Source organism: Lytechinus variegatus, chromosome 17 (genome assembly GCF_018143015.1).
Source record: "Lytechinus variegatus isolate NC3 chromosome 17, Lvar_3.0, whole genome shotgun sequence".
Lineage (NCBI taxonomy): Eukaryota > Metazoa > Echinodermata > Echinoidea > Temnopleuroida > Toxopneustidae > Lytechinus > Lytechinus variegatus.
Window position 1 is genome coordinate 23,538,743 of NC_054756.1, and position 27,014 is coordinate 23,565,756.

Sequence of the window (27,014 nt, forward strand, 5' to 3'; positions counted from 1 at the left end):
TTGATTGCACTGCGCACCGTTGATATAGGAGAGACTGCAAGGTCGCTCTGTTTTAATCAAAAGTGATTTTTTTTCTTCTTCATTCATCCGATTTACTTCTTAAAGGTTGAATGTTTTCAATATAATGTTATATAGTAACAAAGGAGACAGCCATTTCATTACACATCAATCGAATCAAACCAGTCCTCCAATTTCTTAAATAACACACGTCGAAGAAAACGTCAAAACAATGAAAGGTTAAATAAAACGGATTTTTAACTGTTATATTGATACCGATTCCCAGCAATTCTCTGCTCTTTTACAGCTAACAATTTCAAATCAATTTCAAATCAATCTCACAAAGGTCCTCTGTCGTGTTCGATTTAATGACTTCCACACTGTATAATGGAAGCAGTGCTTTTATAATGTATATCAATCATGATAATGTAGGCGGGAAATGTTATATTGAAAGGGAGCATTTTAATTTTCTGAGACGTGTTTGCCGCGTCATCTGACGGTTGCCATGGTGACGAATGTGTTGCCCTGGCAACGTCGGTGACGATGCTTGTTAAAGCGTTGAAAATGCCATTCACTGCCATAAATTGTAAGTAGAGTAGAATTTTTTTCCTTGAATGTGTTTAGCACTTTTACATTATCTTTATTATACTGCACTTTATCATTGAATTATATATCGTTGCTATTGTCTATTGGAAGTGTTTTATGGTTGCGTTAAAAACGCAGCCATTTGGGTCTATGCATGTGCAATCATTAATGTAGATTAGAAGATTAGAAAAGTCGTACTGCATGTTTTAAACTAAAGCATGCATATCTATAGCGGCCGTATATGATGGCATTATTGTTATTATCAGTGAAAATGCAAATACAAAAAGTAAAATCCAAATGCATGTTGGCCTGATCAAAATTAAGTTGATGCTGAGGATAAATTGTCATCCATATATTCATTATCATTATTTGTATTGCGTCGATGAAATCTCGCCGATGGATAGGCCTAAAGGTCGTGTTAAAAACAAATAATGGTTTTGGCAAGTGATCTCAATCCGTCTCAGAGAGATTTAAAGGCCCAAAGCTATTCCAAACATTGTTCTGTTAAGTTATTAATGAAAAATTAAATGCATTTCTTCAGGTCGAACTCGGATACGAGCGAGTAAAAACGCGGCTATTTAGTTTGCGGTGTTTTGCCGCGGTCCTCTACCATGTTTTATGTCGGTTTACCGCGGTTTTCCGTTCAAGTCTACTATGTACGACACAGATGGGATTTCATATATATATGTATATTTAGATTTTTTGTTTTTACTATTCTGCCTTGCGAGGCAACCTCGATTCCGAGAGAACGCAATGTGCAACATCATAAATAACAAGAAAAATGGACATTCTTGACTGTAGCTGTAGTGCGCATGCCTGAAGACGTGATGACGTCATCAGCTGAATCCAGCTGCTCTGACTGTGTCCTCTCCGTCGCTAGAGGGCGTGCAACATGTTAGATTATTGTATCACCATTTTATCATTCATCTATACTATTATTATGTTAACCATGCATTGCACCATTGTAACAAGTATAAAATGTTTTCAGTGGTGGCAAAATGTTGAAATATCGCCATGTAATTGTAAAAAGTGTATATAATCAATGCAATGTAAATAGAAATGCATCATTTCGTGTGAAGTCATAAATTAAACTTATAGTCAGAGCTTCCTTGTAATGGAACAACTGTGCAGGGTATGATGATCTTTGCAAAGCTATTGTGAGTTTCGTAACTAGACTATCAAAATATGACATCAAAAATGTTACAATGACGTCAGAGGCATTATTTGCATATTTTCATTATGCACCAGCAAAAGATAGAATCATCTGTGTTTTTGCTATTTGTCTTGTGTAAACCACAATTTAGTTATTTTGTTTGCAATTTGTAAAAGATTTGCTCTCTCTCTAATAGTTGTTGTATGTGCATGCTCTTCGCATTGATCATCATATTCCATGGGGTTGAAAAATGGCTTCCGAGTCTTCTAAAGGCACTCTTTTTGTAGAATTTAGTGACACTGTCCTCCTCATCCATCACCCTTTCATATACCTATCTATCTATCCATCAATTCATCATCCACCCTGCACTTCATCATACTCTATTCATTTTTCATCTTTCTTGTTAACCCATCTACCCTGGCTTGATCCAGTTTGATCCGGTATGAACAAGTCTTATCGGGGGACCGATTCTTGCTATTACTAACATCACTTAGCCTTCCATGATAGTCATTAACATCATCAGAATACTAACTTAGCACAGATCAGTTAGCTCACCTTAACATCAAGTACTAATATTCATTTCTCAACTGGAAATAAAGCTGTTCCACATTATGTCCAGAAGTGTGTTCACAGTGTGGAACACAATGTGTTGTCATCTTCACACTGTGAATTGAATTTCCACAGTCCACTGTGTGAACGCACCATGAACACTCACACCATGGAGCTAATAGGTGCGACAGTGTAACATTTGTCCAAACTGTTAAATTTGAGCATTTTCACACTGTGAATCACATCTTAACATGGCCTGCTGTGTGAACACACTGTGTGACACTTTTCTTTCCAGTAGGGTTTGCATCAGTCTAATACTACTAACAACAAGCTCATCTGTAAAACCAATCTCATGACTAACCTTGAGAACGATGTCTAATCGACCACGTGTGGACGATGCCACACAGGTGAAACACAGTGTTTCCATTTCGCCATGCTATGGGTATTGGCTTTGAAATGCTCATGTGAAAATTGTGGTCATATATGAAACAGTGTGCTGTGTCTATGTAGGACAAATAATTCCATTCCACACTGGAAATATAAAGAAGGGATTACAATATGAACATACCAATGTGTATAGTAATAAAATAGGTTTACTTTGTGTTACCAGTGTGAAAAAGATAATGTTGCATATTATAATGCTGGAACACAATGTAAAATTGTGTCAAAACAGAGTAAATCTAAACACGTCCACATAGGAATGTTCTACCAGCATTGCATCTGCAACATTCCTAGAGTGCTGTGGATGTTTGGGTGGATTGGAATACTTTGTATGTGAAACAATGCAAGGAATTCAACTCCAAAATAGTATTGGGATGCACAGTACAATAATCCATCAATTCTAATGATAATGCTTTTCACATCTGACCATCCAAACACCATTGTCATCATTTGCTTATAGTGTATCTCAACAGAACTAATACAATACTAACATAAGAAGTACATGAGTTTTCATATCATTACTAACTACATCAAAATCATCCATTATACAAGTCCTAATATTAACAAGGGACTAGTCTAATATATATGTGCTAGTTCAGATTTCATCCACATTTGGTATTAGCGGTTTACTAACATCTCTACTAACACTCTAGCAACTAATATTTACTAACAAAAAGCTTTGGGTTTTAGTGGGTTAACTAACACCATACCCTGCACACGCACACCCGTTTATATATTTTTCTGCACCCTTTTCCGCTCTAACATAGTATAGGAACGGCACACGCGATGTGTGTCGTTCGATAGTATAGTATCATCACAGTATTATTCATTCTTTTTACTAACACACTTTTTCCCTCTAACCCGCGGGCAGGGGTCGCGATGACCCTTGTCTGCTGCCCTCATCGCCCAATCATTGTACATGTACAGTGGTCGTAGAGAGGACTGTCTTCTTACAACTCGTGTATAGACAGATAGATACCTAATCAATAGAAATTTAAGTAGGGAATGTGAAACACTTTCTGATCTTAGTTTGTATTGACAGGTGTGTCTTGATGTGTAAATATTGTATAATTGTCAAAGTGATTTTGTGAGATGCACAGGTTTAAACAACCTTAGTTGTATAATGTCTCAAAAAAGCACCAGTTTTATAGCTGCAGGGTGACAATCAACCATGTTAAGACACTGTAGTCGGTACTGAGTAGCGAAACTGTTAATCCAGTTTTTGAGTACAAATGTTTATTTTTGTCATGTCATTCTCCTTCAAATGATTTATTGAGTATAGTAATATATTTTTCAAATTGAATGAATGTATTAATTTGTAATGCTGCTTTTATTTTTTCTGACTTGATGAAACAAAGATTATGAATATTTTTTCTCTTTGCTCGTATGAACAACAAATTCTTCAATTTCATGATCAAATCAAATACTCTCTTAAAATCCTTACTTTTGTTTAGTGGATTTCTTTGACATACACTTTCATGAAATCCATTTGTTACACACTTGTTTCAATGTACATTAAATATACATGTTGAAATGACATTTCCTGTTTTGAAATCATGTACGCACAATGGAATAAATCACAGAAAAAGCACAACAGTGAAATAATCTTATGTGAAGTTGTTATTTATGAATTATTTTTTGACACAGTGTGTCTTTTCCATGTAAGAGATATTAAGTCACAGACAGGGAGAGAGAAGGGGGGGGGGGTAAGGGATAGAAGAGAAGAGATGGAGACAGGAGAGAGATAGAGGAATGTGAGTGGGAAAGAGAAGTGAGAGAGAGAATAAGGAATGTGAGTGGGAAAGAGAGAAAGGGAGAGAGAGAATAAGGAATGTGAGTGGGAGAGGAAGGGAGAGAGAATAAGGAATGTGAGTGGGAAAAAGAGGGAGGGAGAAAGAGAATAAGCAGAAGGGAGAGGGCGAGAGAGTAGAAAGAGGGGAAAGGGGGAGGAAAGGGAGTGAGCCAAGGAAAGGGTGGGAGTGTGACGGAGAGTAACAGAAAGAAATGGAAGGAATTCAAAACAGAAATATTGAAGCAATACACAAAAATAATGGAGACAAAAGTGAAAGAAATAGAGGGTATTTTATAAGTGATTGAGAGAATAATGCGAGTCGATAGAAGAGAACCGGGACCTGTAACATACAGCTCGGCTATTGATTGTGGGTTGATTTTTAGGATTGATCACACACAATAATCCATGCATTTTGATTGTAGAAATTTGCCCCACGATCGATCACTAGGCTTTTTGTTGCGGGGACCTGGTGCAAAAATCAATGAGGGATAACAAAAATCAAAGGTCAGACGGTGAAATGAGATTTCAGTAAAATAATCAGTTTATCAAAGTTGCTCAACGAAGAGAATGTGAAGGCCAAGCGAGATAGTTGTGTCAGAAATGAGGGAAAGAGTGAAAGAGAAAGAGAGGGGGGGGGGGGATGGGAGGAGAAGGGATATAATTAATTTTATCTCCTGGGAAAGAACACAGAATGAAACTGAATGAAATGCACGATATAGGATGACATAAACAGAAAAAATTACACCAGGCTCAGTGATTTTACCCCCTGAAATGCTAAAAAGACCCCTGAAACTAAAAAAAAAGGAGCCTGGAAAATCCCCAGTTGTTGCAATGTTAACGCTTATGCAATGTTGTAGATTCAGGGAGCAAGTTGCAAAAGGAAGCCCATGAAAATCATTTTTTGCCTGGAAATTAGTATGATGAAGCTTATACAAAAATATAGCATATGAAGAAGCATATAAAACATCAAATTCCAACCAAAATTTCTTTATCTCAGAAATAAAACTTCAACATAATAGTGAATGATTTTCATTGAAAGAATAAATCATACATTTCTATCAATTGGGACACAAGATAAGCATGTGAAATCAGATAGATATTGTTATTATGGATATCTTTATTCATTTTTGTTGAAATAACATTAATCTATGACTGAAATCTGTAAAGATTCCAGGGTACATTCTACAATGAAGATTACTTCTCACATTTCAAAAGACAGATCATTATTTGGGTCCCCCATCACAAAGGGTGGCACTGCATGTACATTCAAATCAAATTCAAACTGTGATTTGATATCATATTGTGTAGTTAATTAGATCAATATCAGTTTGAGTTTGAATTCAATCTCTTGCATCACTTTGTAATATAGGCCCCTTGGGAGTATTTTACGAAGGATTTTGCCAATGACTTTCAATGACAAATTTCCCCTAAGCCAATCAGGTGCAAGGATTTCAATAGCCTATCGTAGATGTCAGTGAACATTACCATCATATTGCTCCATGAAACATTCCCCTGAATCCCTCATACTTTTTCCTTATATAGCATCCAATTGAATGGGTTCTTATATAAATGGGCCCAGTTTCACAAAAAACACAACAAAAGACACTCTACCAGGCACTGTCATAAGCTCCTTAAACCCTGCAATCGGATTGGTTGGGAGCAACTTTGCTGGAACTCAAGCACTTGTCATTGATAAGAAATTTGTTGTGAAAGATGAAGTAGGACAATTGCCAATTCAATATCACATAAATTCAAAGAGTCTACATGATTCAGATGGGATACTGTGTATGAGGGCCTACTTTCACAAAAGAAACCCAATGACTACTGACAGTACTCAGTAATTTCAATATGTTTTGTAAGTGACCACCCAGTTCTTGCAGGCAAGGGGTAAAATGTATTTACAGGACTGTCACAAATTGATATCTTTTTCCATGCCAAATTCAGAGAAAACCACTGATCCTGGTATGCTAATGCATTGACATGTAAATTTCATTGAACATTACTCATTTATAGTAAATTACACTTCCTATTGTAGGAGAGTGTGATAACCAGACCCTATTTGACAATATCTGTGTTTGTCACACATTTTTCTTAATGAAATAAATACAATCCTTCAAAAATCAAAATCATTCAATACTTATAAGGCCTGAGAAAGCTTGCCATAAATATTGTTAAGGTTGGTAGAAGTTCAAACATTATTTTCTGTGATCTCTCCAGACCGGTGCAAGTATTCTGCATCTCAGAAATGTGGTTTGGAGTAAAGTTTCATGAATTGACATAAACACAAAGAAAAACCAACCTTCCCCAAACAAATAAGCAAAAAGATATATGGTTCAAGATATAGGAGAACTAGTCACTCCCAGGTCATTCTACAAAAGTTCCATTTCCATTATTTATATGTCATCCTAACATAGACAGGAGCATGGAGTTCTGGTTCCCATCGCATAAGAGTTACTATTATGGTAACTTTGCATCCAATGGTAACTTTCATGGAATCCTTGATTTTGATTGGCTGATGAGCATTGTTACCATGGTAATTATCATAGGAAGGCAAAGTTACAATAATGGTACATTTTATGCAACTTGGCCCTGGAAAGTGGAGATAGCAGGAAAAAAGATACAATTCTTTCTTTATGAGGAAGAAGGTCAAGGAATATTAGAAATGCAGAAAAAAGTTTCACATGAAGAAGGTTTTCTGTTGGAGTGCATCAGCCATAAACAGCTTCCAGAAATTCTTACAATGAGAATTGCTAGGTTTCCTTACAAGAGTCCTGGCACAGTATCTTTTGCCCCAATCAGGGGGTGGGGGTATTGACTCAGGGAAAAAATAGAAAAGAAGGACTGTATCTCATAACGAAGCCGTTGAATCAAGTTCAATAGCCATAAATAGCTTGCTGAAGCTCTGGGAATGAAAAGTACTAGGTTTCCTTACAAAAGTCCTGAAACAGTATCTTTTGCTCTTTCAGGGAAAGGGTTCAAGAACAGAAAGAAAAGCGGAGCAAAGTAACGGTATCTCATGAAGAAGGTTTCCTTTAAAGTGTGTCAGCCGGTAACAGCTTGCAGAAACTGTGGGATGAAGATGGTGAGTTTTCCACACAGAACTCCTAAAAACCATTTTAAGCCATCTTTCATGCTATCAGGGGACAGACACTGGGACATGGTGAAAAGTGAAGAAAAGGGACTCTTTTTCTCACGAAGAGGGTTTTGGTTGAAGTGCGTCGGCCATGAATAGCTTGCCGAAGCTCTGGGACGAGAGGCGCTTGATCTCCGTGCAGTAGTTCTTCATCTGACCAGCCAGAAGCATGGTGTCTAGACGTGCAGGCATGGTGGGGGCTTTGAACATCTTGGTTAGATCTTCATCAGGCAGAGGGGCTTCTCCTCTCGCCTCCCTGGCTGCATTTTCCTGGTTCTGTGATGGAAGTGATGAAATATTGAAAACCCTTTAAAAATATCATTGTGGTAGTCAAAGAGTGAATTATATCAACGCTTGGGGAAATTGAAATTTGTTTTGGAATTATAACCCTCAATAACTTTCATCTTACCAATATTATTCTGCTGTTTGAAAAATATTTCTTTTTATTCATGAAAAAACAAGGAATATCAAGCCCACTTTTGCTCATTTTCTGCTTGGTTTGGTAAAAATTGAAACAACTGAGAGAATTATTGCTCTAAAACGTAATTTGATGAACATGTATGGAAAAAATTGTATATTTTGTATACAAATGAACCATTTATTCAAATTTGCTTGAAATGTATGCTATTTTTTTATTACAATGTATCTGTGCATGTGATATGTATGGAATGAGTTGAGAAATAAAAAGAAATCTTGAAAAAAAAGGCTTGGGGAGTTTCACTAGAGGATTTGTTGGATTATTAATTCAATTCAATTCTTTATTCATTTCCATTCAAACATGATACAAAGTAATATAAATTCATACAAATTTAAGGATTGACATTATAAAGAAAAGCAGTATAAAAATATAAGAGCAAATGGAAATGAGGCTGTCCAATAAAAGCAATGCTTGATCAGTGTGGATCCCCCTTGAAAACATAAAAAATCTTTTAAAAATAATTGGATACAAAATATGATGCATGTGTATCTGACAGTTACTATAAGAACTGCGATTCCAGCCAATCAAAATCAAGGAAAGTTGTTGGATCTGACAACTTGTCAGACAAAAATATTGATTAGACGCTCTCCAAGTCCCATCATCAATCCAATTGGGACCAAACGTACTGATGATGAAAAAAGAGCAATATCTTAACTATAAATATGGTCATAAAAATGTTTAAGTGCACAAAAAGAAAATTGCCGACATCACATTTTGTTAGTTGTTACCCTATTAACACACCCAAGTTAAACAAGGCAAAAGCAATTTTGTGTCTCACCCACTTATGAAAATAACCAGAAATATCGTGACTTGCGAGGGCACGCAAGAGAATTATATCAAATTGGGACCAAACGTACTGATGATAAAAACAAGCAATATCTGAACTGGAAATAAGATCATGAAAATGCTCAAATGCACAAAAAAAAGGAAATTGCCTACATCACATTTTGTTAGTTGTTACCCTATTAACACACCCAAGTTTGAAAAATGAAAGTCTGGACGAGAAGGAAAGGACACCTTACCCTTTTGTGTATGTGTTGTTGTCTGGCTGCGTTGGTCTTGGCCATATTACGCTGATAGGTGACAAATTTATTGGTGTCCTGCCACAGCTCGTCCACCTGATCCATAAGTAGTTCCACGTTCTTCTCAAGAAGGGTCCTGAAATCGAATCAAATTTCAAAACTATAGGTAAATTTTGCCTTAGTTTAATCTACAGTGGTGCTGAAAAGTTAGTGAATCCCAACAGAGAATGAATTAAGTGTTGAAGTTTTACTTATGTTTTAAATATTTAATTGAGAAGTCAGGTGATAAAATATAATAATAATAGGCATTTATATACATGTAGCGCCATCTATCTAGAAATATTCTATTCCGAGGCGCGTTGTTATTATTATTATTACCCCGGCTTTAGCTCGAGCTGCCTTTCAGCGCTCATGCATTCAAGGAATTAATCCTGCCGGTACCCATTCACCTCACCTGGGTCGAGTGCAGCACAATGTGGATAAATTTCTTGCTGAAGGAAATTACACCATGGCTGGGATTCGAACCCACGACCCTCTGTTTCAAAGTCAGAAGACTTATCCACTGGGCCACAATGCTCCACACAGTGAATAAGGTTTCGTTTCTCTGGGCTCGCCGAACATTGTAGTGTTGTTATCTACATTCAACACTGAACATGAAGGAGCATTTTGTGGTAGGGGTTCACTAACTTTTGAGCACAACAGCACATGAACCACAGAAATCTGTTTGACTCGGGAGAATATCTATTTCGAAGAGATATAAAATGCATGTTTTGCATAAACTAATCTAAAAAATTGCTTTGACCTGAGAGAATATTTGTTTTCTGGGGAGCATATCATGAAAGGACTTGTGGGGGCATTTTGGTCTAGTGATTAAGACTCTCGTCTATCAATCTGAGGGACATGGGTTCAATCCCCAGCCAATGCATGATTTCCTTCAGTAAGAAATTTACCCACAATGTGCCACACTCAATCCAGGTGAGGTAAATGGGTACTGGCAGGAAGTAATTCCTCAAAAAGCTAAGAGCATCTGAATAGCCGAGGTAATATAGGAGTGCCTTGAGCACATAACAAGGTGGATATGTTCACTATACAAATCCTATATTATTATTCATTGTCGGATGTTCAATCTGCAAGTCCTCTTTTATCCGACAGTGACCATAGCTACAGTGCTTTCTTGGCCGATCAAAATCAACGAAAGCTGTCAGATCTGACAACTTGCGAGACAAAAATATTGATGATATGCTCCCCAGGAATGCCAACTTATGCTAGGTTACCTGGTTGGTACACATATACAATTTTGAGGAATAAGTTATGATAAATGATACTCAGAACCTCCCATATACATTTTTTTTCCTATGGTCCCTCTACGTATATCCATCACAGAAATTTGACCAAAATCAGATGGAAAATAAGAAATTAATAGTTCTATTAATAGTGCATCGCCTTACAATTAGAGGGTCGTTTGCTCAAATCCCTGCCGCGACCTCGCATCCTTTGAAAAAGCAGCAATCCATAATTTGCCACTCCTCCCAGGTGTTAAATGGGTACCAGGTAGGATGCGAAAGCCTATATGTAGTATGCCTAACAATTGAGTATTGGAACTCTGGTTGGAATGTTCCCAAGGGAGTGGAGAATGTGCATGCATTGTGTGCAGGCATGTCAGGATCCGATAAAGAGTCATAAATTTGACCTACCCTGTGGAGAGGCTAAGGAAGTTGTCGTCACCAGGCGTAGAAAGACCTTCAATCTCGCAGATCTGTGTCTTCACCAAGTAAGAATTCTTGATCACGATGGGGATCTCTTCAAAGAGTTTGTCAAAACTTATCCCTGATTTCCTGATGCTATAATGGGAATGAAAGAAGCAAAGAGACACAGAGTAAATTCAATACTTTAATTGAATTGGATAATCTTAAACTGTGTGGAAGTTGGCATTTATGTCATCAAGTGCAAAAAAATAATTTCTTCCCAATCAGAATATTCTGATTGGGAATGTTGACAAAAAATGAGTAGGACATAGACAACTTGCAAAACATTTCTGAGCACGAGTCACAGTTAAGGAGTTTAAGCTGTACATCAAGATCACTTTCTTTATTAAAGTAGGAGTTGGCTATGAATGGGTGATTTTTGGTTTTACTGTGGGAAAATTTTTTTTGTGTTCTTTTTACCTTATCTCAACATGAAATGACAATATTTTTTGTCTCGGGTCAGAGAAAAAAGTGTGCCGGGCCAAAATCCAAAATGGCCGCCCAAACCACCCAAAATCACAGTTTTTGCCACAACTTCTTTATTTGGTGGTCTTTTTCTCTGGTTTTGGTGTCTATTCATATGTTTTAGGGGGCAGGCAATTTGTTTTTCCTATAATTAGCACTTTTAAACCATTATTTGTAGAGTTAAAAGGTAATTATACCTAAATTTTCCAATTTTTATAGCCTTTTTTTCAGACAAATGTAGGTTTTATTGTCCTGGAGTTCTTGGATATTAGATGGTACGAGGTCAACAATAGCAAGCAGCTTCATAGAGCTATATTGCTTTTATTCCTCTACTGTGGGTTTTGCGGATATTTGTGAAATATATCTTATTAAATAAAAAAATGTTAATTATCCATAGGGGCAATACAGTATACAATGTAGTGTTACTGTACATACTACACTGCATATTTCCATGCATTGACCACCATGACATATGACAAGGCCTGTATATAAACTATAGTGTCATAGAAATAAGCTCTTAAGGTTTAAAATTAGATTGTGAATTGTGAATTTGATTGCTTGTCAGCTGATGTACATGATGAAACCAGCAACGTGAATTTCACATAAAATATCACATATCACTACATGTAGCCATATCTTCTTCATTTGGAGGCTTTTTTTTACCTGGTTGTGGTGTCTAACTGGCCTATGTTTATGGGGTCAGGTAACTATATAATCATGGTAATGTTGATCAACAGCCAATCAGAACCAAGGATTCCATGTAAGTTACCATTAAGTTAACATAATGGTAAATTTTTATGCAACGGGACCCAGAATATCTACAGTGTAAATGCCATGATGTGGGGTTAATTACCTTTCTCCGCCCTCTGAATTAGCATATTTGACAAAACATGTCCTCAGTTTCTGAGACAAAACATATCTTCAATTTCTAAGGCATCTAATTCTAAACCTAAGAGCTCATTTCTACATGTATAACACTATAGTTTATACATGCCTTGTCATGGTGGCCAATGCATTTATGCAGTGCAGTATATGTACAGTACATTGTATACTGTATAGCCACTATGGATAATTAACATTTTTTTATTTAAGATATATTTCACAAATATCCGTAAAACCCATAGCAGAGGAATAAAAGCGATATAGCTCTATGAAGCTGCTTGCTATTGTTGACCTCGTACCACCTAATATCGAAGAACCCCAGGACGATAAAATCTACTTTTTGGCTGAAAAAAGGCTATAAAAATTGAAAAATTTAGGTACAATTACCTTTTAACTCTACAAATAATGGTTTAAAAGTATTAATAATAGGAAAAACAAATTGCCTGCCCCCAAATACATATGAATAGACACCAAAACCAAAGAAAAAGACCACCAAATAAAGAAGTTGTGGCCATAACTGTGATTTTGGGTGGTTTTGGCGGCCATTTTGGATTTTGGCCCGGCACACTTTTTTCTCGGACCCAAGACAAAAAAATTGTCATTTCATGTTGAGATACATTACAAGGAATAAAAAAAAAAATGTTCCCATATTGAAATTACAAAAAAAGTATTTTTGACCCATGTATAGCCCACTCCTAATTAAAGTGAACGGTTTACACAGCAAAAGAGGCAGATAAGGTTAACTGGTTGGTCGAGGAAGCGTAGGGGTAATTAAAAATGAACCTCCCCTCAAAGTTGCTGAAGTTTCACATTTCATATCTTTACATCCAGAAATGATCATCTACTTTCCATATTTTCTTGAAATTCTTTGGATTTAGACTGAAACTATCATGAAAATGAAGAGTACTCCCTTCTTTCTCAACTTTGAAAGATCATTTTCAGTTGATGTCACACATGGAAGTCTACATGTGGGAGCGCAATATTGAGTCCCACATGTAGACTTTCACAGCGTTTTTTTAAATGTTTTGACTAGTTTTTTTTTACTAGTCCGTAGTTTCATTATCTTCTCACCTCTCTAATGTGAATTCCATATCCTGTGATACACTCATTGCCTGTTCTGTTAACCTATAAGCTTTCAGACTCAGACTGGACTTTGACGTCTTGACAGGATCTGTAAGGAACAAAACACAGAGAGGCTAAGGTTATGTCTTGAAATCCACTACTACCACATAAAATATGAATAAAGCAAGTGAGGAAACGTTCTTCTGACATACCAAGCAGAATATCATAGGTCTGAATCTGTCATGCCAGTACACTGAAATCTAACCAATGTGTTCATTTTCCGGTTACGGTTTTCCAATTTCAGTGTTCTGATGATCAAGTGACGGCAGCACAATTCCTGCAACCACATCATACCATACCCAGTTTATATAATATGTTATGATAACATGAAAAATTAGCTTCAAGTGGAACGCCTCTGCCAGTCTCGCCTGCTTCATGCAATTCGATATAGCAGCAGTGCTGCCTTTGAAAACAGCTAATGAAAAATTATTCATAGAAGAAAACACTAATACGATAATATTACTTCCATTGACCTAAAATGACCTTAGACCATGATCATGTGACCTAAGACCATGATCATGTGACCTAAGACATGTGCAAAACAATCATTCATACTTGATTACCCTTACGTTGATGTTTCATGTGTTAGATCCATAAACTTTTTAAGTTACGATGCCAATTCAACACAAATTCCCAACACGGCCAGTTCATTGACCTTTAAATGACCTTTGACCTGAAACTCTCACAGGATGTTTAAGGACACATGGTTGCTCTTATGTCCACTTTTCATGAAATAGAAACCTGGGGGATGTTTCACAAAGATTTAAGTATGACTTAAGAGTCGCACTTACAAATGACTACATGTAGTTGCGTGTGTTATAAAAAGAATGACCGCATTGCTCAGATCATGCCAAGAGGACGCGCGCTACTGCATATTAATCAATGAGATTGAGCGTTGCATACCTTATACACATCGGCATACCTAAATCTTTGTGAAACAACCCCCGGTGTATTAGCGAGAAATCCGTCAGCCAAGACTGCTTCGCCTCCGGAAACTGTCAGGCCACGGAAAATCAGGAAATGATTTTATCATATGCCAAATGTAGTTGCATTGCATAAGATATATGCTGGTCAGATATCTCGTTATCCTCCCTTTGATTCATATCCGAATGTTGTCGAACACAAGACAGCAAAATAAGCCTTCAAAATGTTTATGTGACCTACCATAAATTAGGACAACTGATTCTTCGATGGAGTGTTGGTAGTTGTACTGTGAATCTAGCAGTGCCTTGGTGAGGAATGTGCCATATTTTGTTGACTGGTACCACCCAACGTGGAGATGATCGATGTTCACGTGCCGTAAATTCCTCATCATTTCCATCTGATATTGGACTAAATGAAGGGATAAAAAGAGTAGAAAAGATGGTAAATGATTTAAAAATCATTGAATTAATAACTGTTGACTACTGAACTGTTAATTTTCTATGGGTTTGAATAAATAAAAGGACCACTTAGTTTTAGGGTAATTTTATGACGATACAGCTATTGGGCGATTCCATACATGCCGTACGGGACATTTTGAAAGCAATTTTCACTTTCTAAGCTGAAGGCTTGAGCAATAATTTTTTTTTTTTGTCAATGATAAAGATACAGTGGGTACTGGGTAGTTATGTGAAAAACTGATAACCAACAAAAAATGTGAATTAAAGGTGAAAATGTTGTGTCGTATGGGACTCAGAAATGTCCTGTATGACACGCAACATTTTTACCTCTAATTCAACATTGAACAGGATATTTTTGTTGTTTTTCACATAACAACCCAGTAGTACTTTATCATTACCACAAAATAAGTTGAAGTTCCTTGTTTGTTTGGACAGCAGGGTTGAAAAATGTAATGAAAATGGCTGATTTTTTTCTAGCATGGAATTGCCCTATTCCTGTACTATCTGGCCGACAATCTAGACAGAGAGTGGAGCTGTTGTTTCTCTCTTAAGGATTCTACTTGAAACTTCAGTAATCAATGCAGAATACAGCAAACTGCAGCTAAGAAGCAGCCACTGCCTATTCACTCCAGTGTTGCATTACATGTAGCTCCCATTTTCTGTTATTGACCAGGATTTGGTGCAGGTTTTCGTAACAACAGAACTGCCAGCGGACATTCTTTGATAAAAGAAAACACCAATGTACGCACGACTGGAGTGTATATGCAGTGGGGTCCTCACAGTCAGTTTGTAGTCTTCTGCACCAGACATACCGCTGACGTTTAACGTAACAGCATCAGGGCCCCGTAACTGTATAAAAGTTGCTATTATGGTAACTTTGCCATCCAATGGCAACTACCATGGTAACAATGATTAACAGCCAATCAGAATCAAGGATTCCATGCAAATTACCATTGCTTTTATGCAACATGGCCCAGAGTCAATAAAGGCAAGGATAAAGCTGCAGCCTCCGTCTATATATTAAAGGCTACATGTATGTCCTATCTGGTATGTAAGGCAGTGCTCATCTCCTTTCCTCGAGCCCGAGGATGTGAACATGGCTACATCGGACCTGGCTACAGCAGTCCCCTAAATACATGTAGCAACACACATTTAACTTTTGTTATTTCTTTGAAAATGTTTATCATCTACATGTAGGGTAATGTTGTGATGGCCCAAATGTGTCTTGCCCACTTTTGTGTGTCACAAGACATTCAGTACTTATTTATTCAATTTTGGGGTAGCATAATGCCTCATGGAAGGATCAACAAATGGATATTTAGGAATGAACATTCAGTGTCCCTAGACTAAAATAAGCGTTGAAGAGATATGAATGAAGAATCAGTAATCCAGTGCATGACACCGGTCCGACAGTCCCGACCAGTAAAATTTGCTGTCTGGCCAGTTAATTTTCAGAAATAGCCAGATTTACTAGTCCGACATGACCAGTAAAAATATAGCAAACTGATACAATTTATATTGTCTCCTCTTTTGTAAATTATCATAATAGCTCCCTGAAATTGAGAAATAGCTCTCATGAATAGTGTTCCGTTTCTCTGTATGGTTTTAGTTTGGGGTGGGGGCAATAAAAGCAATAAAAGTAGCAAAACTCAATTTTTTAAACATTTTACTTTATTTCTGGGGACCAGTATTACAATTTTAGGTTTGGACCAGTCAAAAATGGAATAACTGGGTATCTACTGGATCCACATGGACAGGTTGGACCAGTAGAAAAAAAGGGATAGTGTGGAGCCCTGAGTAATCTATAACAAATATCACATTAAGAATGAAAGAAAAATAATGAAAATTGATAAAGAGTGAAGAAAGATGAATGACAAATATTTTATTTCAAAAGGGTAGTTTTATCATGAAGTATCTTGTCAGCTTTTTTCCCTAACAGGCATAATATTCCTCTCTAAAAAAAAATCTGAAAAATAGCCAAGGGTTGCTAGTCATCACAGAAGTCCGAGGTGACCCCATTGGGGTTGCAAGCTCTTGCATAGTAAAGAAATCGAAAGTGATTTTTCAAGGTCTGCATGATAGTTTTATCATTTGAATTTATAAAAAGCAGTAAAAGACAGCATGATAATGTTCTAGGGAAAAGGATTTCAACTTTCAAGTAAAAAATATAAATAAAATTTTTTTTTCCGAAGGATCAGAATTCCTATTTAAATTGAGAGAATATCCTGCCTGCCTTAACTAATTTGTTTGTTATGAGCCCATCAGATGCAAGGATTCTGAATAGCTTACAGTTGTCAGTGACAATCACTGACTATTTGTTTCATGTGAAATGCTCCCAGTAAAGTTTCAACAGAATAAGCTCCAAACTCCAAAGTATGATGGTGGTCCCAAGTCTGTGCACCTAACGATATGGATTAAGATTTAACATGAATTTCTTTTTATTTCACAAAATCTTTGAGTTAATAATGTTACTAATATTATTTTGAGTAAGTGTACCAAATATCTCATAGAAATATGAAAGAAATGTAGGATTTTCTTGGAAAAAACCTTGGGCAGTCATTTTAAGATTAAAAAAAAAACGATACCCCATGTCTGCACACCCATTCACTTTGCACGATTTGGGGATTTTGATGAGAAAGGCTGCATTTTGAGGTTGTTGTATTAAATGCCCTGAATTCATTATTTTACCACCATTTTAAGTCAGATTTTTAAAATGAATATCTGTCTATGTATTGCATGTGCAAAGTCTGTGTTCGTATCTTCTTTTACTAGAATCGCGCAGATACACATGTGCGCAGACAAGGGGGACTTGCACACACTTGGGGGAACTTGCTGTACTTACTTTCATCAAAATCTTCCTCATCTGCTTGCTTTGGGAACGGAAAACAATTTGTGATCTCTAGCGTGTCGCCTTGGACGAGACCGAGGAGGACTCCTTGCACCATCTCTCCATCACTGCCTCCTTCTTCTTCACAATGCTTGATGATCTTCAACACAACCTGCAGTTAGGATTGAGAAACAGAGAGATAAAGACTTTAAAGAGAAATTCCAGTAGTTGCAGTAAACACTGATTTCATGAGAAAGTCTGTAAAACAAGGCTTAATTGTCAGTATATCATCGAGGATCTAGATCTGGTACAGTTACATAAACTGAACTTTGTGAAATCTTGAAATCTACGCTGAGAAATGTTCACACTGAAGATCACCAACACAGATAGGCACACGTGGGACAGTGTATTATTATTGCTGGAATAAAGACCCGACGGAAGTGACCGAATCCGCGCTTATTTTGCTTATTTCTCAGCAATTACACAATTTCTCCCAGAATCCTTTGGCACATAATTTTTATTCATACAAACAGACACTTGGGTGGTCATTATATTAGATTCTGTAAAAAGTCATTTTGAGATCGTTACCAATACTGGAATTTATCTTTAAGTAAAGTGAGAAAGTCAAAATACATTTGAACTAGAGGAGCTCTGCCACCAAAGATCATGAACCCAGTAAACATGATGAAGATTCAGAAAGGTATTCATCCCTAATTATTCACTTTAATTTTGCATTTGCAAAACATGTAAAACTTAAGTTTATTATTTACTTCATCATCTTTAAAGCTTGTGGATAGTTTTGGTAAATCCTCCAAAATGTACCTATCACTATTCCAATTCATTGCTAGCTAATATGAATGGATATGCCCTATAACAGTTATGATGTGGAGGATATGAAATGAAAATGTGTTTCACAGGATAAATTTTGCGATTTTACATGGAAATTTAACTTGATCGGGTCACCCGATCAAATTAAAATATCTGTGTGTTTTTGTCTTTCAATTAAATCCTATTCCAAATCATGGAATGGGCTGAAACTTTCAAGATATGTTCTTTGTCTGTAACTTTTGGATATCTAATCACTAAATTTATAAGATAAGTGCTTGAATGCCCATTTTTTTAATTTAAAACAAGCATCGCCGAGAGAGGGCGCTATATATCCAAGATTTGAATATTTGAAATTTTCTCAGAGAAGTGCAGTTGGAAAAATATCTAACGGTCTCTACGCTTCAGTAAGACTGTCATATTAGATGATATTCGATTATCAATCACATTATTGACCCTTTACCAAAGCTATACACAGGCTTTAAAGGTCAAGTCCACCTCAGAAAAATGTTGATTTGAATCAACAGAGAAAAATAAGACAAGCACAATGCTGAAAATTTCATCAAAATCGGATGTAAAATAAGAAAGTTATGACATTTCAAAGTTTCGCTTATTTTCAACAAAATAGTTATGAACGAGCCAGTTACATCCAAAATGAGAGAGTCGATGATGTCACTCACTCACTATTTTTATTGTTTGAATTATACAATATTTCAATTTTTACGAATTTGACAATTAGGACCTCCTTGCCTGAAGCACAAAATGTTAAAATAATGGAATTCCACATGTTTAGGGAGGAATTAAACTTCATTTTACATGACAATGACGAGAAAATAAAAATATTTCATATAATAAAATACAAAAGAAAGAGTGAGTGATGTCATCAACTCTCTCATTTGGATGTAACTGGCTCGTTCATATAACTATTTTGTTGAAAATAAGCGAAACTTTAAAATGCCATAACTTTCTTATTTTACATCCGATTTTGATGAAATTTTCAGTGTTGTGCTTGTTGAATTTTTCTCTTTTTATTCAAATCAAGTTTTCATTGGGGTGGACTTGTCTTTTAAAAAACAGACCCATAAATTATCTCAAGATATGCGTCATGAACTGTAGCTTGGCGAAGAACAATAAGAAACAAGATGGCGACGTAAACATCGTAGCAGCTTCTCCCCATCTTTTAATAATATTCTTCTAGTTTTTAAATGATTTTCTTTATTGAAAAAATGAAATCAAGAATATGAATGTTGGAAATAAAGTTTTATCCCATTTACATTAGGGCTACGCCTAGATCTTTTTAGTTTTAGAAGGAAAGTAGAAATCTCGGGGGAAAATATTTCCATTCTTTTTTGCAGTAGGTCTACACGCACATAAATTGAATGCAATCCCTAGCCCCCTGGAGAGTAAGCACATGTTAGTCAGGGTGCGACATAAGCGCTTGCCCGATTGCCGGGGGCAAGTAAAAGTTGGAGTCGGGCAAGTGTTTTGAAGTAAAGACAAAAACTACTTGCCCGAATCGGGCAAAGTTTCCCCATAATTCACATGCAAAAATACAGAAGAGAGAGAGAAAAAAACAAAGTTAATAACTTCCCCCAATTCAAAATGCAAGCCATTTTGCGACATTTTCAGAGCTACCAAGTCTCACGCATTATGCATGAGACTCAAGCATTTTGGACTCTTGTTCATCCCCTCAAATCTCTGTCTCATGCAACTATCACAGCCTATCCCCATATACATTGTACACAATGTCTGTGATCTCACTCAGATTCACAGAAAATCTCACGTATAGTTGATCTTTGAACTTGGTAATTGGTATCTCTGCATTTTTGTGATCTACACACAAAAACACACACACACAGCCAGCATACATACATGAGGCTGGTGCGCCCAGCCTCCCGCCTGTGTGGCAGGCATGCATGGATCTCCATGCTGCTGTGCACACTTGTACTATCCCCGATCAAACTCCGAATCAAAGTGAACAAGCTCACATAGTTTTTCCAACAAAATAATCACCAAATCGGCGGGAAATTTTTATACTTATTTGGATTCTCAGATTACTGATTTGGTGATGTGATCGGAGGAGCAAGTTATTGAGTTTTCATAACGAGTTTCAGCCGTTGTTTTGAGTATTGTTGTGATCAGTGTGGGAAGAAAAATGCATGCAAGTCCATGAAGCCACGATGATTCATTTTATATTTAAGTTGGTCAATGTTTCTCTGTGAAATTTTATTCATTTCTATTTTCTAACAATTTTAAAAATATATATTTTAAACAAATATTATCAGCAGGATTTTTGTAAGATGATTGTGCATTTTTTGTTTTGTTTCAAGTTTGACCTTTCTTGCTCTTTCGTTCTTTTTCTTCCTTCTTACCGTAAGGGCACTAGTATTCAACCCGGCATAATTCAAAGATTTTGACATATTTCCAAAAATATTTAGAAATATGGAAACTATCTTAATTTCATACCTTTGTTATTTCCAGGGTAATCTGTTGTCGGTATTTTCTTTATCAATCTGTCGACTGTATGCGCGTAGGATCGAATTATGCGCTGATGGCCTTTTGCACTGAATTGCACTAGTATTCAACCTAGTGAGGATAGATAGCAAATCTCAAAAGGGTTTATATTGGTAAATTAGATCTAGATCTATGTAAGTCTCTGGCTTTGATTAATTCCCTGTTTGGTCTCATCTCAAATGGTCTAGTCCATAGTCGGATGGGACAAGGGCAGATTGAGAGACAGGACCATCTTTCATCGCTAGGTTGAATACTAGTGCAGATGGGTTGAATACTAGTGCAAAAAACCGTCGCCGTATAATTCGATCGCCCGCGCACACAGTCGACTGGTTGAAGAAAAAAATAACGGAAAAAGAATAACCAGCATTTGCTCTTAGAAATAAGACGGGTCTGAAATTCAGGTAAATTCTATGTTTCTATATATTTGAGGAAACTCTCCAAACGGGTTGAATACTAGTGCCCTTACGGTACCTTCCTTGCTACCTTCCTTCCTTTCTTTATTTTTTTTTCATTCTTTCATATCCTTTCTTCTTCTTTCTTCTATCTTTCCCGCTTGCCTTTTTTTTGTTCCATCTATCTTTCTTTTCAATCTCTCCTAGCTTTCTTTACTGATTTTTTTTCTCTGTTCATTCTTTTTCTTCATTTTCTTACATGGACTTTCCTCCTTTTTTTAATTTCTTCATTTTTTCTTTCCTTTTAATTTTTTCTTTGCTTCCTTTTTCCTTCCTTCCTCTCCTTTCTCTTTTTGTTCTTTCTTTCCTTCCTTCCTTCTTCCATTATTTTCTTTTTTTCTCTCTCTCTTTACTTCAAGTTCATGCTTTCCTTACACTAAAGTTTCATCCTTTCTTTCATTCTTTATTTTCTTCTTTCCTTCTCTTTTTCCTTAATTGTTCTTTCCTTTTTGCTATTTCCTTTATTCCTTCCCTTTTTCCCCATTTTTCTTCCTTTCTTTCTTTGATTTCATGTGTTTGATATGATTGAGTTCATGTGAAGTGCTCGGTGATACGATCCACTGCACCCGGCACTGGCACTACATACATAACATAACTACTTGAAATCAACCAGTGTGGCATGTGGTGGTGGTTTTTTTTTTTTTTTTTTTTTTTAAACAAGTTCACACCTAGTTACCAATAATGCATAAAAAAAGCATTTCCATTTATTTGAAAGCAGGATAAAAGAGCATTATAGATTAAATGCCTTGCTCACGGGCATAGGTGCCGCGGCCGGGGATCGAACCCCGGACTTTTTCATGTACATGTTTTGCCAGGCGCCTTAGACCACTCGGCCACGGTACCTCCACTAACGAGTATCCACTGACGAGTATCACGATTCATCACGCGCACACATGTCTGTCACCGGAAACATACGGCAAAATAAACGACTAATAAAACATACTTTTACTCTCCTGAATTGTTCAAAACCGATCCGATTCCACTAATTAAAGTATTGTACATTGAAAACCAACAAAACAAAGCAAAATAAGAAAGACAAATACATACCAAGCCGTCGATTTGTACTCTTGCCACCGGAGTCTCGAGTGTACTGTGTGTCGCCATTTTGAGAACTGCCAATTTGCAGATCGCGATTAAAATTAAAGGGGAAGTTGACCCTGAACTTTACTGAAGAAAAATTTGTTGTAAAAAAATATATTAAAAAAATGATTAAGGTTTGAGGAAAACCATTAAAATTAAGGAAGTTATTAGAATTTTACATTTTGGATAGTGAAGTTATAATAACGAGCAGCTAGCTGTCCCGTATGTTAACTTATGCAATATAAAAGGCATAAATTTCGTACATGAGAGTTTTCTTTCTTTTTAGAAACTGGTGTGTAATGTTTTGATATTGACATACTGAAGGTACAGTAGAAACCATATTCAATTTTCCGAGAAAATGACATTTCATTGATTTTTACCATACGATACAGGGGCGGCGGAACCAGGGGGGGGGGCAAGTGCCCCCTTTCAACATTCCCGCGGCCAGGCCGTAGGGAAAAATATCCTTTTACAAAATGGAAAAATAAGATTAGATAAGATATTTATTCGTCGTTCTTTCTGCACATACAATTAGCCTTACAAGTGTGATTTCACATTCAAATGCAAATCAATTACCCATTGCATAGGCGGATCCAGCTTTTGGCGAAAGGGGGGGCGCACTGCCGAGCGGCGCACATATTTTTGCACTTCACCGGCGCCATAAAAGAAAATGTTGAAAAAGAAAAAGGGGTAATGCCTGACCCTGTCAAAACACGCACACACACACATGCATATATATATATATATATATATATATATATATATATATATATATATATATATATATATATATATGACTCATATCATATAGATATATATGACTCATGAGATAGAAACACATATTTCACCGACAAATTAATGCGAGCGCGAAGCGCGAGCTGAAATTTTTAAAGTATACTGACCTGAAAACAGGAAAAAGGTGCCTGTTTAGGACTGTTTGTAGTAACTCATGAGGAGGATACATATCTCACTACACAGATAATGCGAGTGCCGAGGGCGAGCTGAAATTTACTTATATTCTGACCAGAAAGCTTGATATTCTAAGCATTCTTGGTACCAATGATTAAGATGGGTATCTAAAAAAAATGTGAGCGCGAAGCGCGAGCTTAAAATTTTGATATTTCGATCTGAAAACATTACAGTTTAATGTACGTTTTAATAAAGAACAAGATTATATCCAACAAAAGATTATTGCAAATTGAAGCGGGAGTTCTTTTGAGGGTCAGAACTAAAAACGGGACATTCTATTCACCTATTTAATCATGAAAAGTATGGGGTTTTGCTACAGAAATGATGCGAGCGCGAAGCGCGAGCTGAAAATTTTTATGTTCCAATCTGAAAAGCGGATAATTTGAGCACGATTTTTAATAAAGAACGAGTTGTGTAGCTCAATCTCGTTTGCTGATTTCTGTGTAACATTACCATCTTATTGTTTTTGCACATGCGGAATTGATGGGGGAGGGCAAAACGATCATTCTTGACCGCGGCGCCGATCTAGATTTGGTTAGCAATAGGCCCTTCTTCATTATTCTACCGGCGCTTATTTATTGAAATCAGGGGACGCTGATCATTCTTGACCGGCGCCGATTTAAATTTAGGTGGCGCCGGTTAAGACAAAGGCAGCGCCGATTTGTCTTGACCGGCGCCGATTTAAACAAGTAGTACTGATTATTTTTACCGACGTTACGTAAGATTCAGGCAGCGGCAATCCATAATCGACTGGCGCCGAAGTTATAACCAGATGACGCCGATTGTTCTTGTCCAGCGTCGATTTAGATTTAGGTGGCGCTAATTATCCTTGATCGGCGCCGGTTAAGACTCTGGCAGTGCCGATTTTTCTTGACTGGCGCCGATTTATAACTAGCGCTGATTATTCTTGTCCGGCGCCGATTTAGATTAAGGTGGCGCTGATTATTCTTGATTGGCGCCAGTTTATATGCAGGCAGCGCACTGCTACCGGCGAAGTTGTTGGGAAAAGGGTAGTTTAAAGAAAAAATAAGGAAGATGATATGATTACGCTTTGCTGGGGATAGTCTTTCCTTTACTGTTGCTAATGTTATATCAGTGTATAATTTTTTTTAAAGCAGCGCCTTTTCCCTTTCTTTCCTTTATTTTTTAATTTTTCAAGCGGCGCCTTTCCTTTCTTTTACTTTTTTTTTTATTTTGAGCGGCGCCTTCGGCGCCGCTCAAATATTAGGGGGGGCGCGCGCACCCTGCGCACCCCCCCTGGATCCGCCGATGCATTGTTACAGTAGAAAAAAAACACAGCAAAAAGGTACGTGAACGAAACACAAGGAGATCACCCCTGAAAACTGAGCAGGGCTTAATTTTTAAGGCTATAGGGTCTCCTTTGTTTCAAGTACATGACTAAATAGTATTCAGTGTATAGGCATGTAATATCTTTAAAACTAGAAAAACAAACTAAAACAAACCAAATGTATGCATGGGGAAAATGCCCTTTCTTCAAAATGAAATGTGCTCTTTTATAAAAAATGAACTTGATGTGCCTATCCTTAAGTAAAGCGTATACATTAACTAGAAAATCACATTGTTTTTGGCTCGCGCTTCGCGCTCGCAATGAATTTTCTTTGTTTAGTTTAAGGTATTTGTCCTGCTCATGGTTACTAAATGTATAAAATGTCCAGTTTTCAGAAAGTTTTGGCTCGTGTTTCGCGCTCGCTTTAATTATTGTTTTTTAAAGGTCAAGTCCAATATTAATTTGAATAAACAGAAGAAAATCAAACTAGCATAACGCTGAAAATTTGATCAAAATCGGATGTAATATAAGAAAGTTATGAAATTTTAAAGTTTCGCTTAATTTCACAAAACAGTTTTATGCACATCCAGGTTGGTATGCAAATGAGGAGACTGATGACGTCATCAACTCACTATTTCTTTTGTATTTTATTATATGAAATGCGAAATATTCTAATTTTCTTCTCATTGTCAAGTGAAACAATGATTGATACCTCCCTGAATGTGGAGTGAGCATTGTTTGATACTATATGGTTGTCAAGTTGGTCCTAATTGTCAAATATGTAAAAAATGAAATATTGTATAATTCAAACAATAAAAACAAAAGAAATAATGAGTGATGGACATCATTAACTGACTCATTTGTATTTCACTGAGTAATGTTGTGCATATTACTGTTTTTTGAAAAATAAGCGAAACTTCAAAATGCCATAACTTTCTTATTTTACATCCGATTTTGATGAAATTTTCAGCATTAGGGCCTATGCTAGTTTGATTTTTATCTATTTATCTAAATCAACATTTTTCTGTGGTGGACTTGTCCTTTAAGGTGGGCTAATCATTCTGTTCCTGGTTAATTACAAAAAGTGCGTATAATGTCAATTTTTTAGGTGAGTAAGTCACAATTTCCTGGCTCTGGCGCGCTTCGCGCTCGCATCAATAATTGTTTAGTAAGATACTCGTCCTATTCATACAAACATGCTTAAAATGTTTAGCTTTCTGGGTGGAATATTACTTATTTTTGGCTCGTTATTGTTTATATAAGGTAGTCATGATCTGTTCCTGGTTAAATAATATACCTAGTATGTCAGTTTTCTGGTTAGAATGTAACAAATTTTCAGCTCGCGCTTCGCACACACATTTTTCGTTATGTAGCCCGTTTCCTATTTATGTGTCACTAAATCAGTCTTTCAAAGGTTCCTTTCTTGGTCAGTATATCAAAAATTCCAGCGCGCTTCGTGCTCGCATTAATTCTTTAGTTAGATTCACATCCTTTTTTCATGATTACAAAAACTGATCGGAATGTTTACTTTCTAATCTTATTACATAAAATTTCCAAAAGTTGGAGCCCGTGATTCGCTTGCAACATCTCGCAAGAAAAATGCACCGTTATCAGTAATTTGGTCCATTGACCAAATTCTCGATCGCTACGCTCGCTCGCGAAATATCTTATCAATCAGAAATCACTTTAAAAAAAACTTTGCTCAACTTAAATTTTACAAAACACACTTTAAACAAATAATATTAATAATAATTGAAAAACTATAATGATAATAAGTGAATAATAATGATAATAATGATAAATAATTTACCCAGGGTAGCCACTTCAGACAGCTCTTCCAGCGGGCCCTGCATAACATAATATGTTACCCTTCTCCAATCTAAATGCTGAGCGCCAAGCAAGAAGGCAGAAGGTCCCATTTTTATAAGTCTGTTGGTATGACTCGGCCGGGGATCGAACCCATGCACGACCTCCCGTTCATGAGGCGGACGCTCTACCACTGGGCCACCATGCCCGGTCAATGGTAGTCTCATGGTGAAAATATTCGTTTGCACCAAATAAGTGCCCTTTTTTGGCTTTGATAAAATACCATTTCATTTAGTTTACCATACGATATATGGAAAACTGCTTGCGTGACGTCATTGATAAAGAAAGTTAAATTCTAATGACTTTTGGTGTGGATTTTCCTCAAAATTACACCATATATTTTTTTTATACTGCTATTTTTACAATCAACTTTTTTTTATCAGGGTCGGTAAATTTCCCCTTCAAGGCAGAGCGATGGGCCATGCCTTTGTAGCACAGTCACATAAA

At 36.7% G+C, this 27,014-nt stretch overlaps 1 protein-coding gene across 1 annotated transcript; it reads right to left on the reverse strand.

The window, feature by feature from the left end:
* Positions 1-5,614: 5,614 nt before the first annotated feature.
* On the reverse strand, positions 5,615-26,712 carry LOC121430572 (eukaryotic translation initiation factor 3 subunit H-B-like). Its single transcript, XM_041627892.1, has 8 exons — positions 26,699-26,712; positions 22,412-22,526; positions 17,589-17,745; positions 14,529-14,696; positions 13,314-13,413; positions 10,845-10,991; positions 9,151-9,286; positions 5,615-7,926 (listed from the first exon to the last, which is right to left on the reverse strand). The coding sequence occupies exons 1-8, from the start codon at positions 26,710-26,712 to the stop codon at positions 7,708-7,710; spliced, it is 1,056 nt and encodes a 351-aa protein (XP_041483826.1). The 3' UTR covers positions 5,615-7,707.
* Positions 26,713-27,014: the final 302 nt, after the last annotated feature.

What these genes read in the sequence shown, in the direction of transcription:
- LOC121430572 (XM_041627892.1), bottom strand. An exon ending in ATCAGTTGTCCTAATTTATG is followed by an intron (nt 13,414 to 14,528) that starts GTAGGTCACATA and finishes TGTTCCTTACAG; the next exon opens with ATCCTGTCAAGACGTCAAAG. An exon ending in ATGGAATTCACATTAGAGAG is followed by an intron (nt 10,992 to 13,313) that starts GTGAGAAGATAA and finishes TTCCCATTATAG; the next exon opens with CATCAGGAAATCAGGGATAA.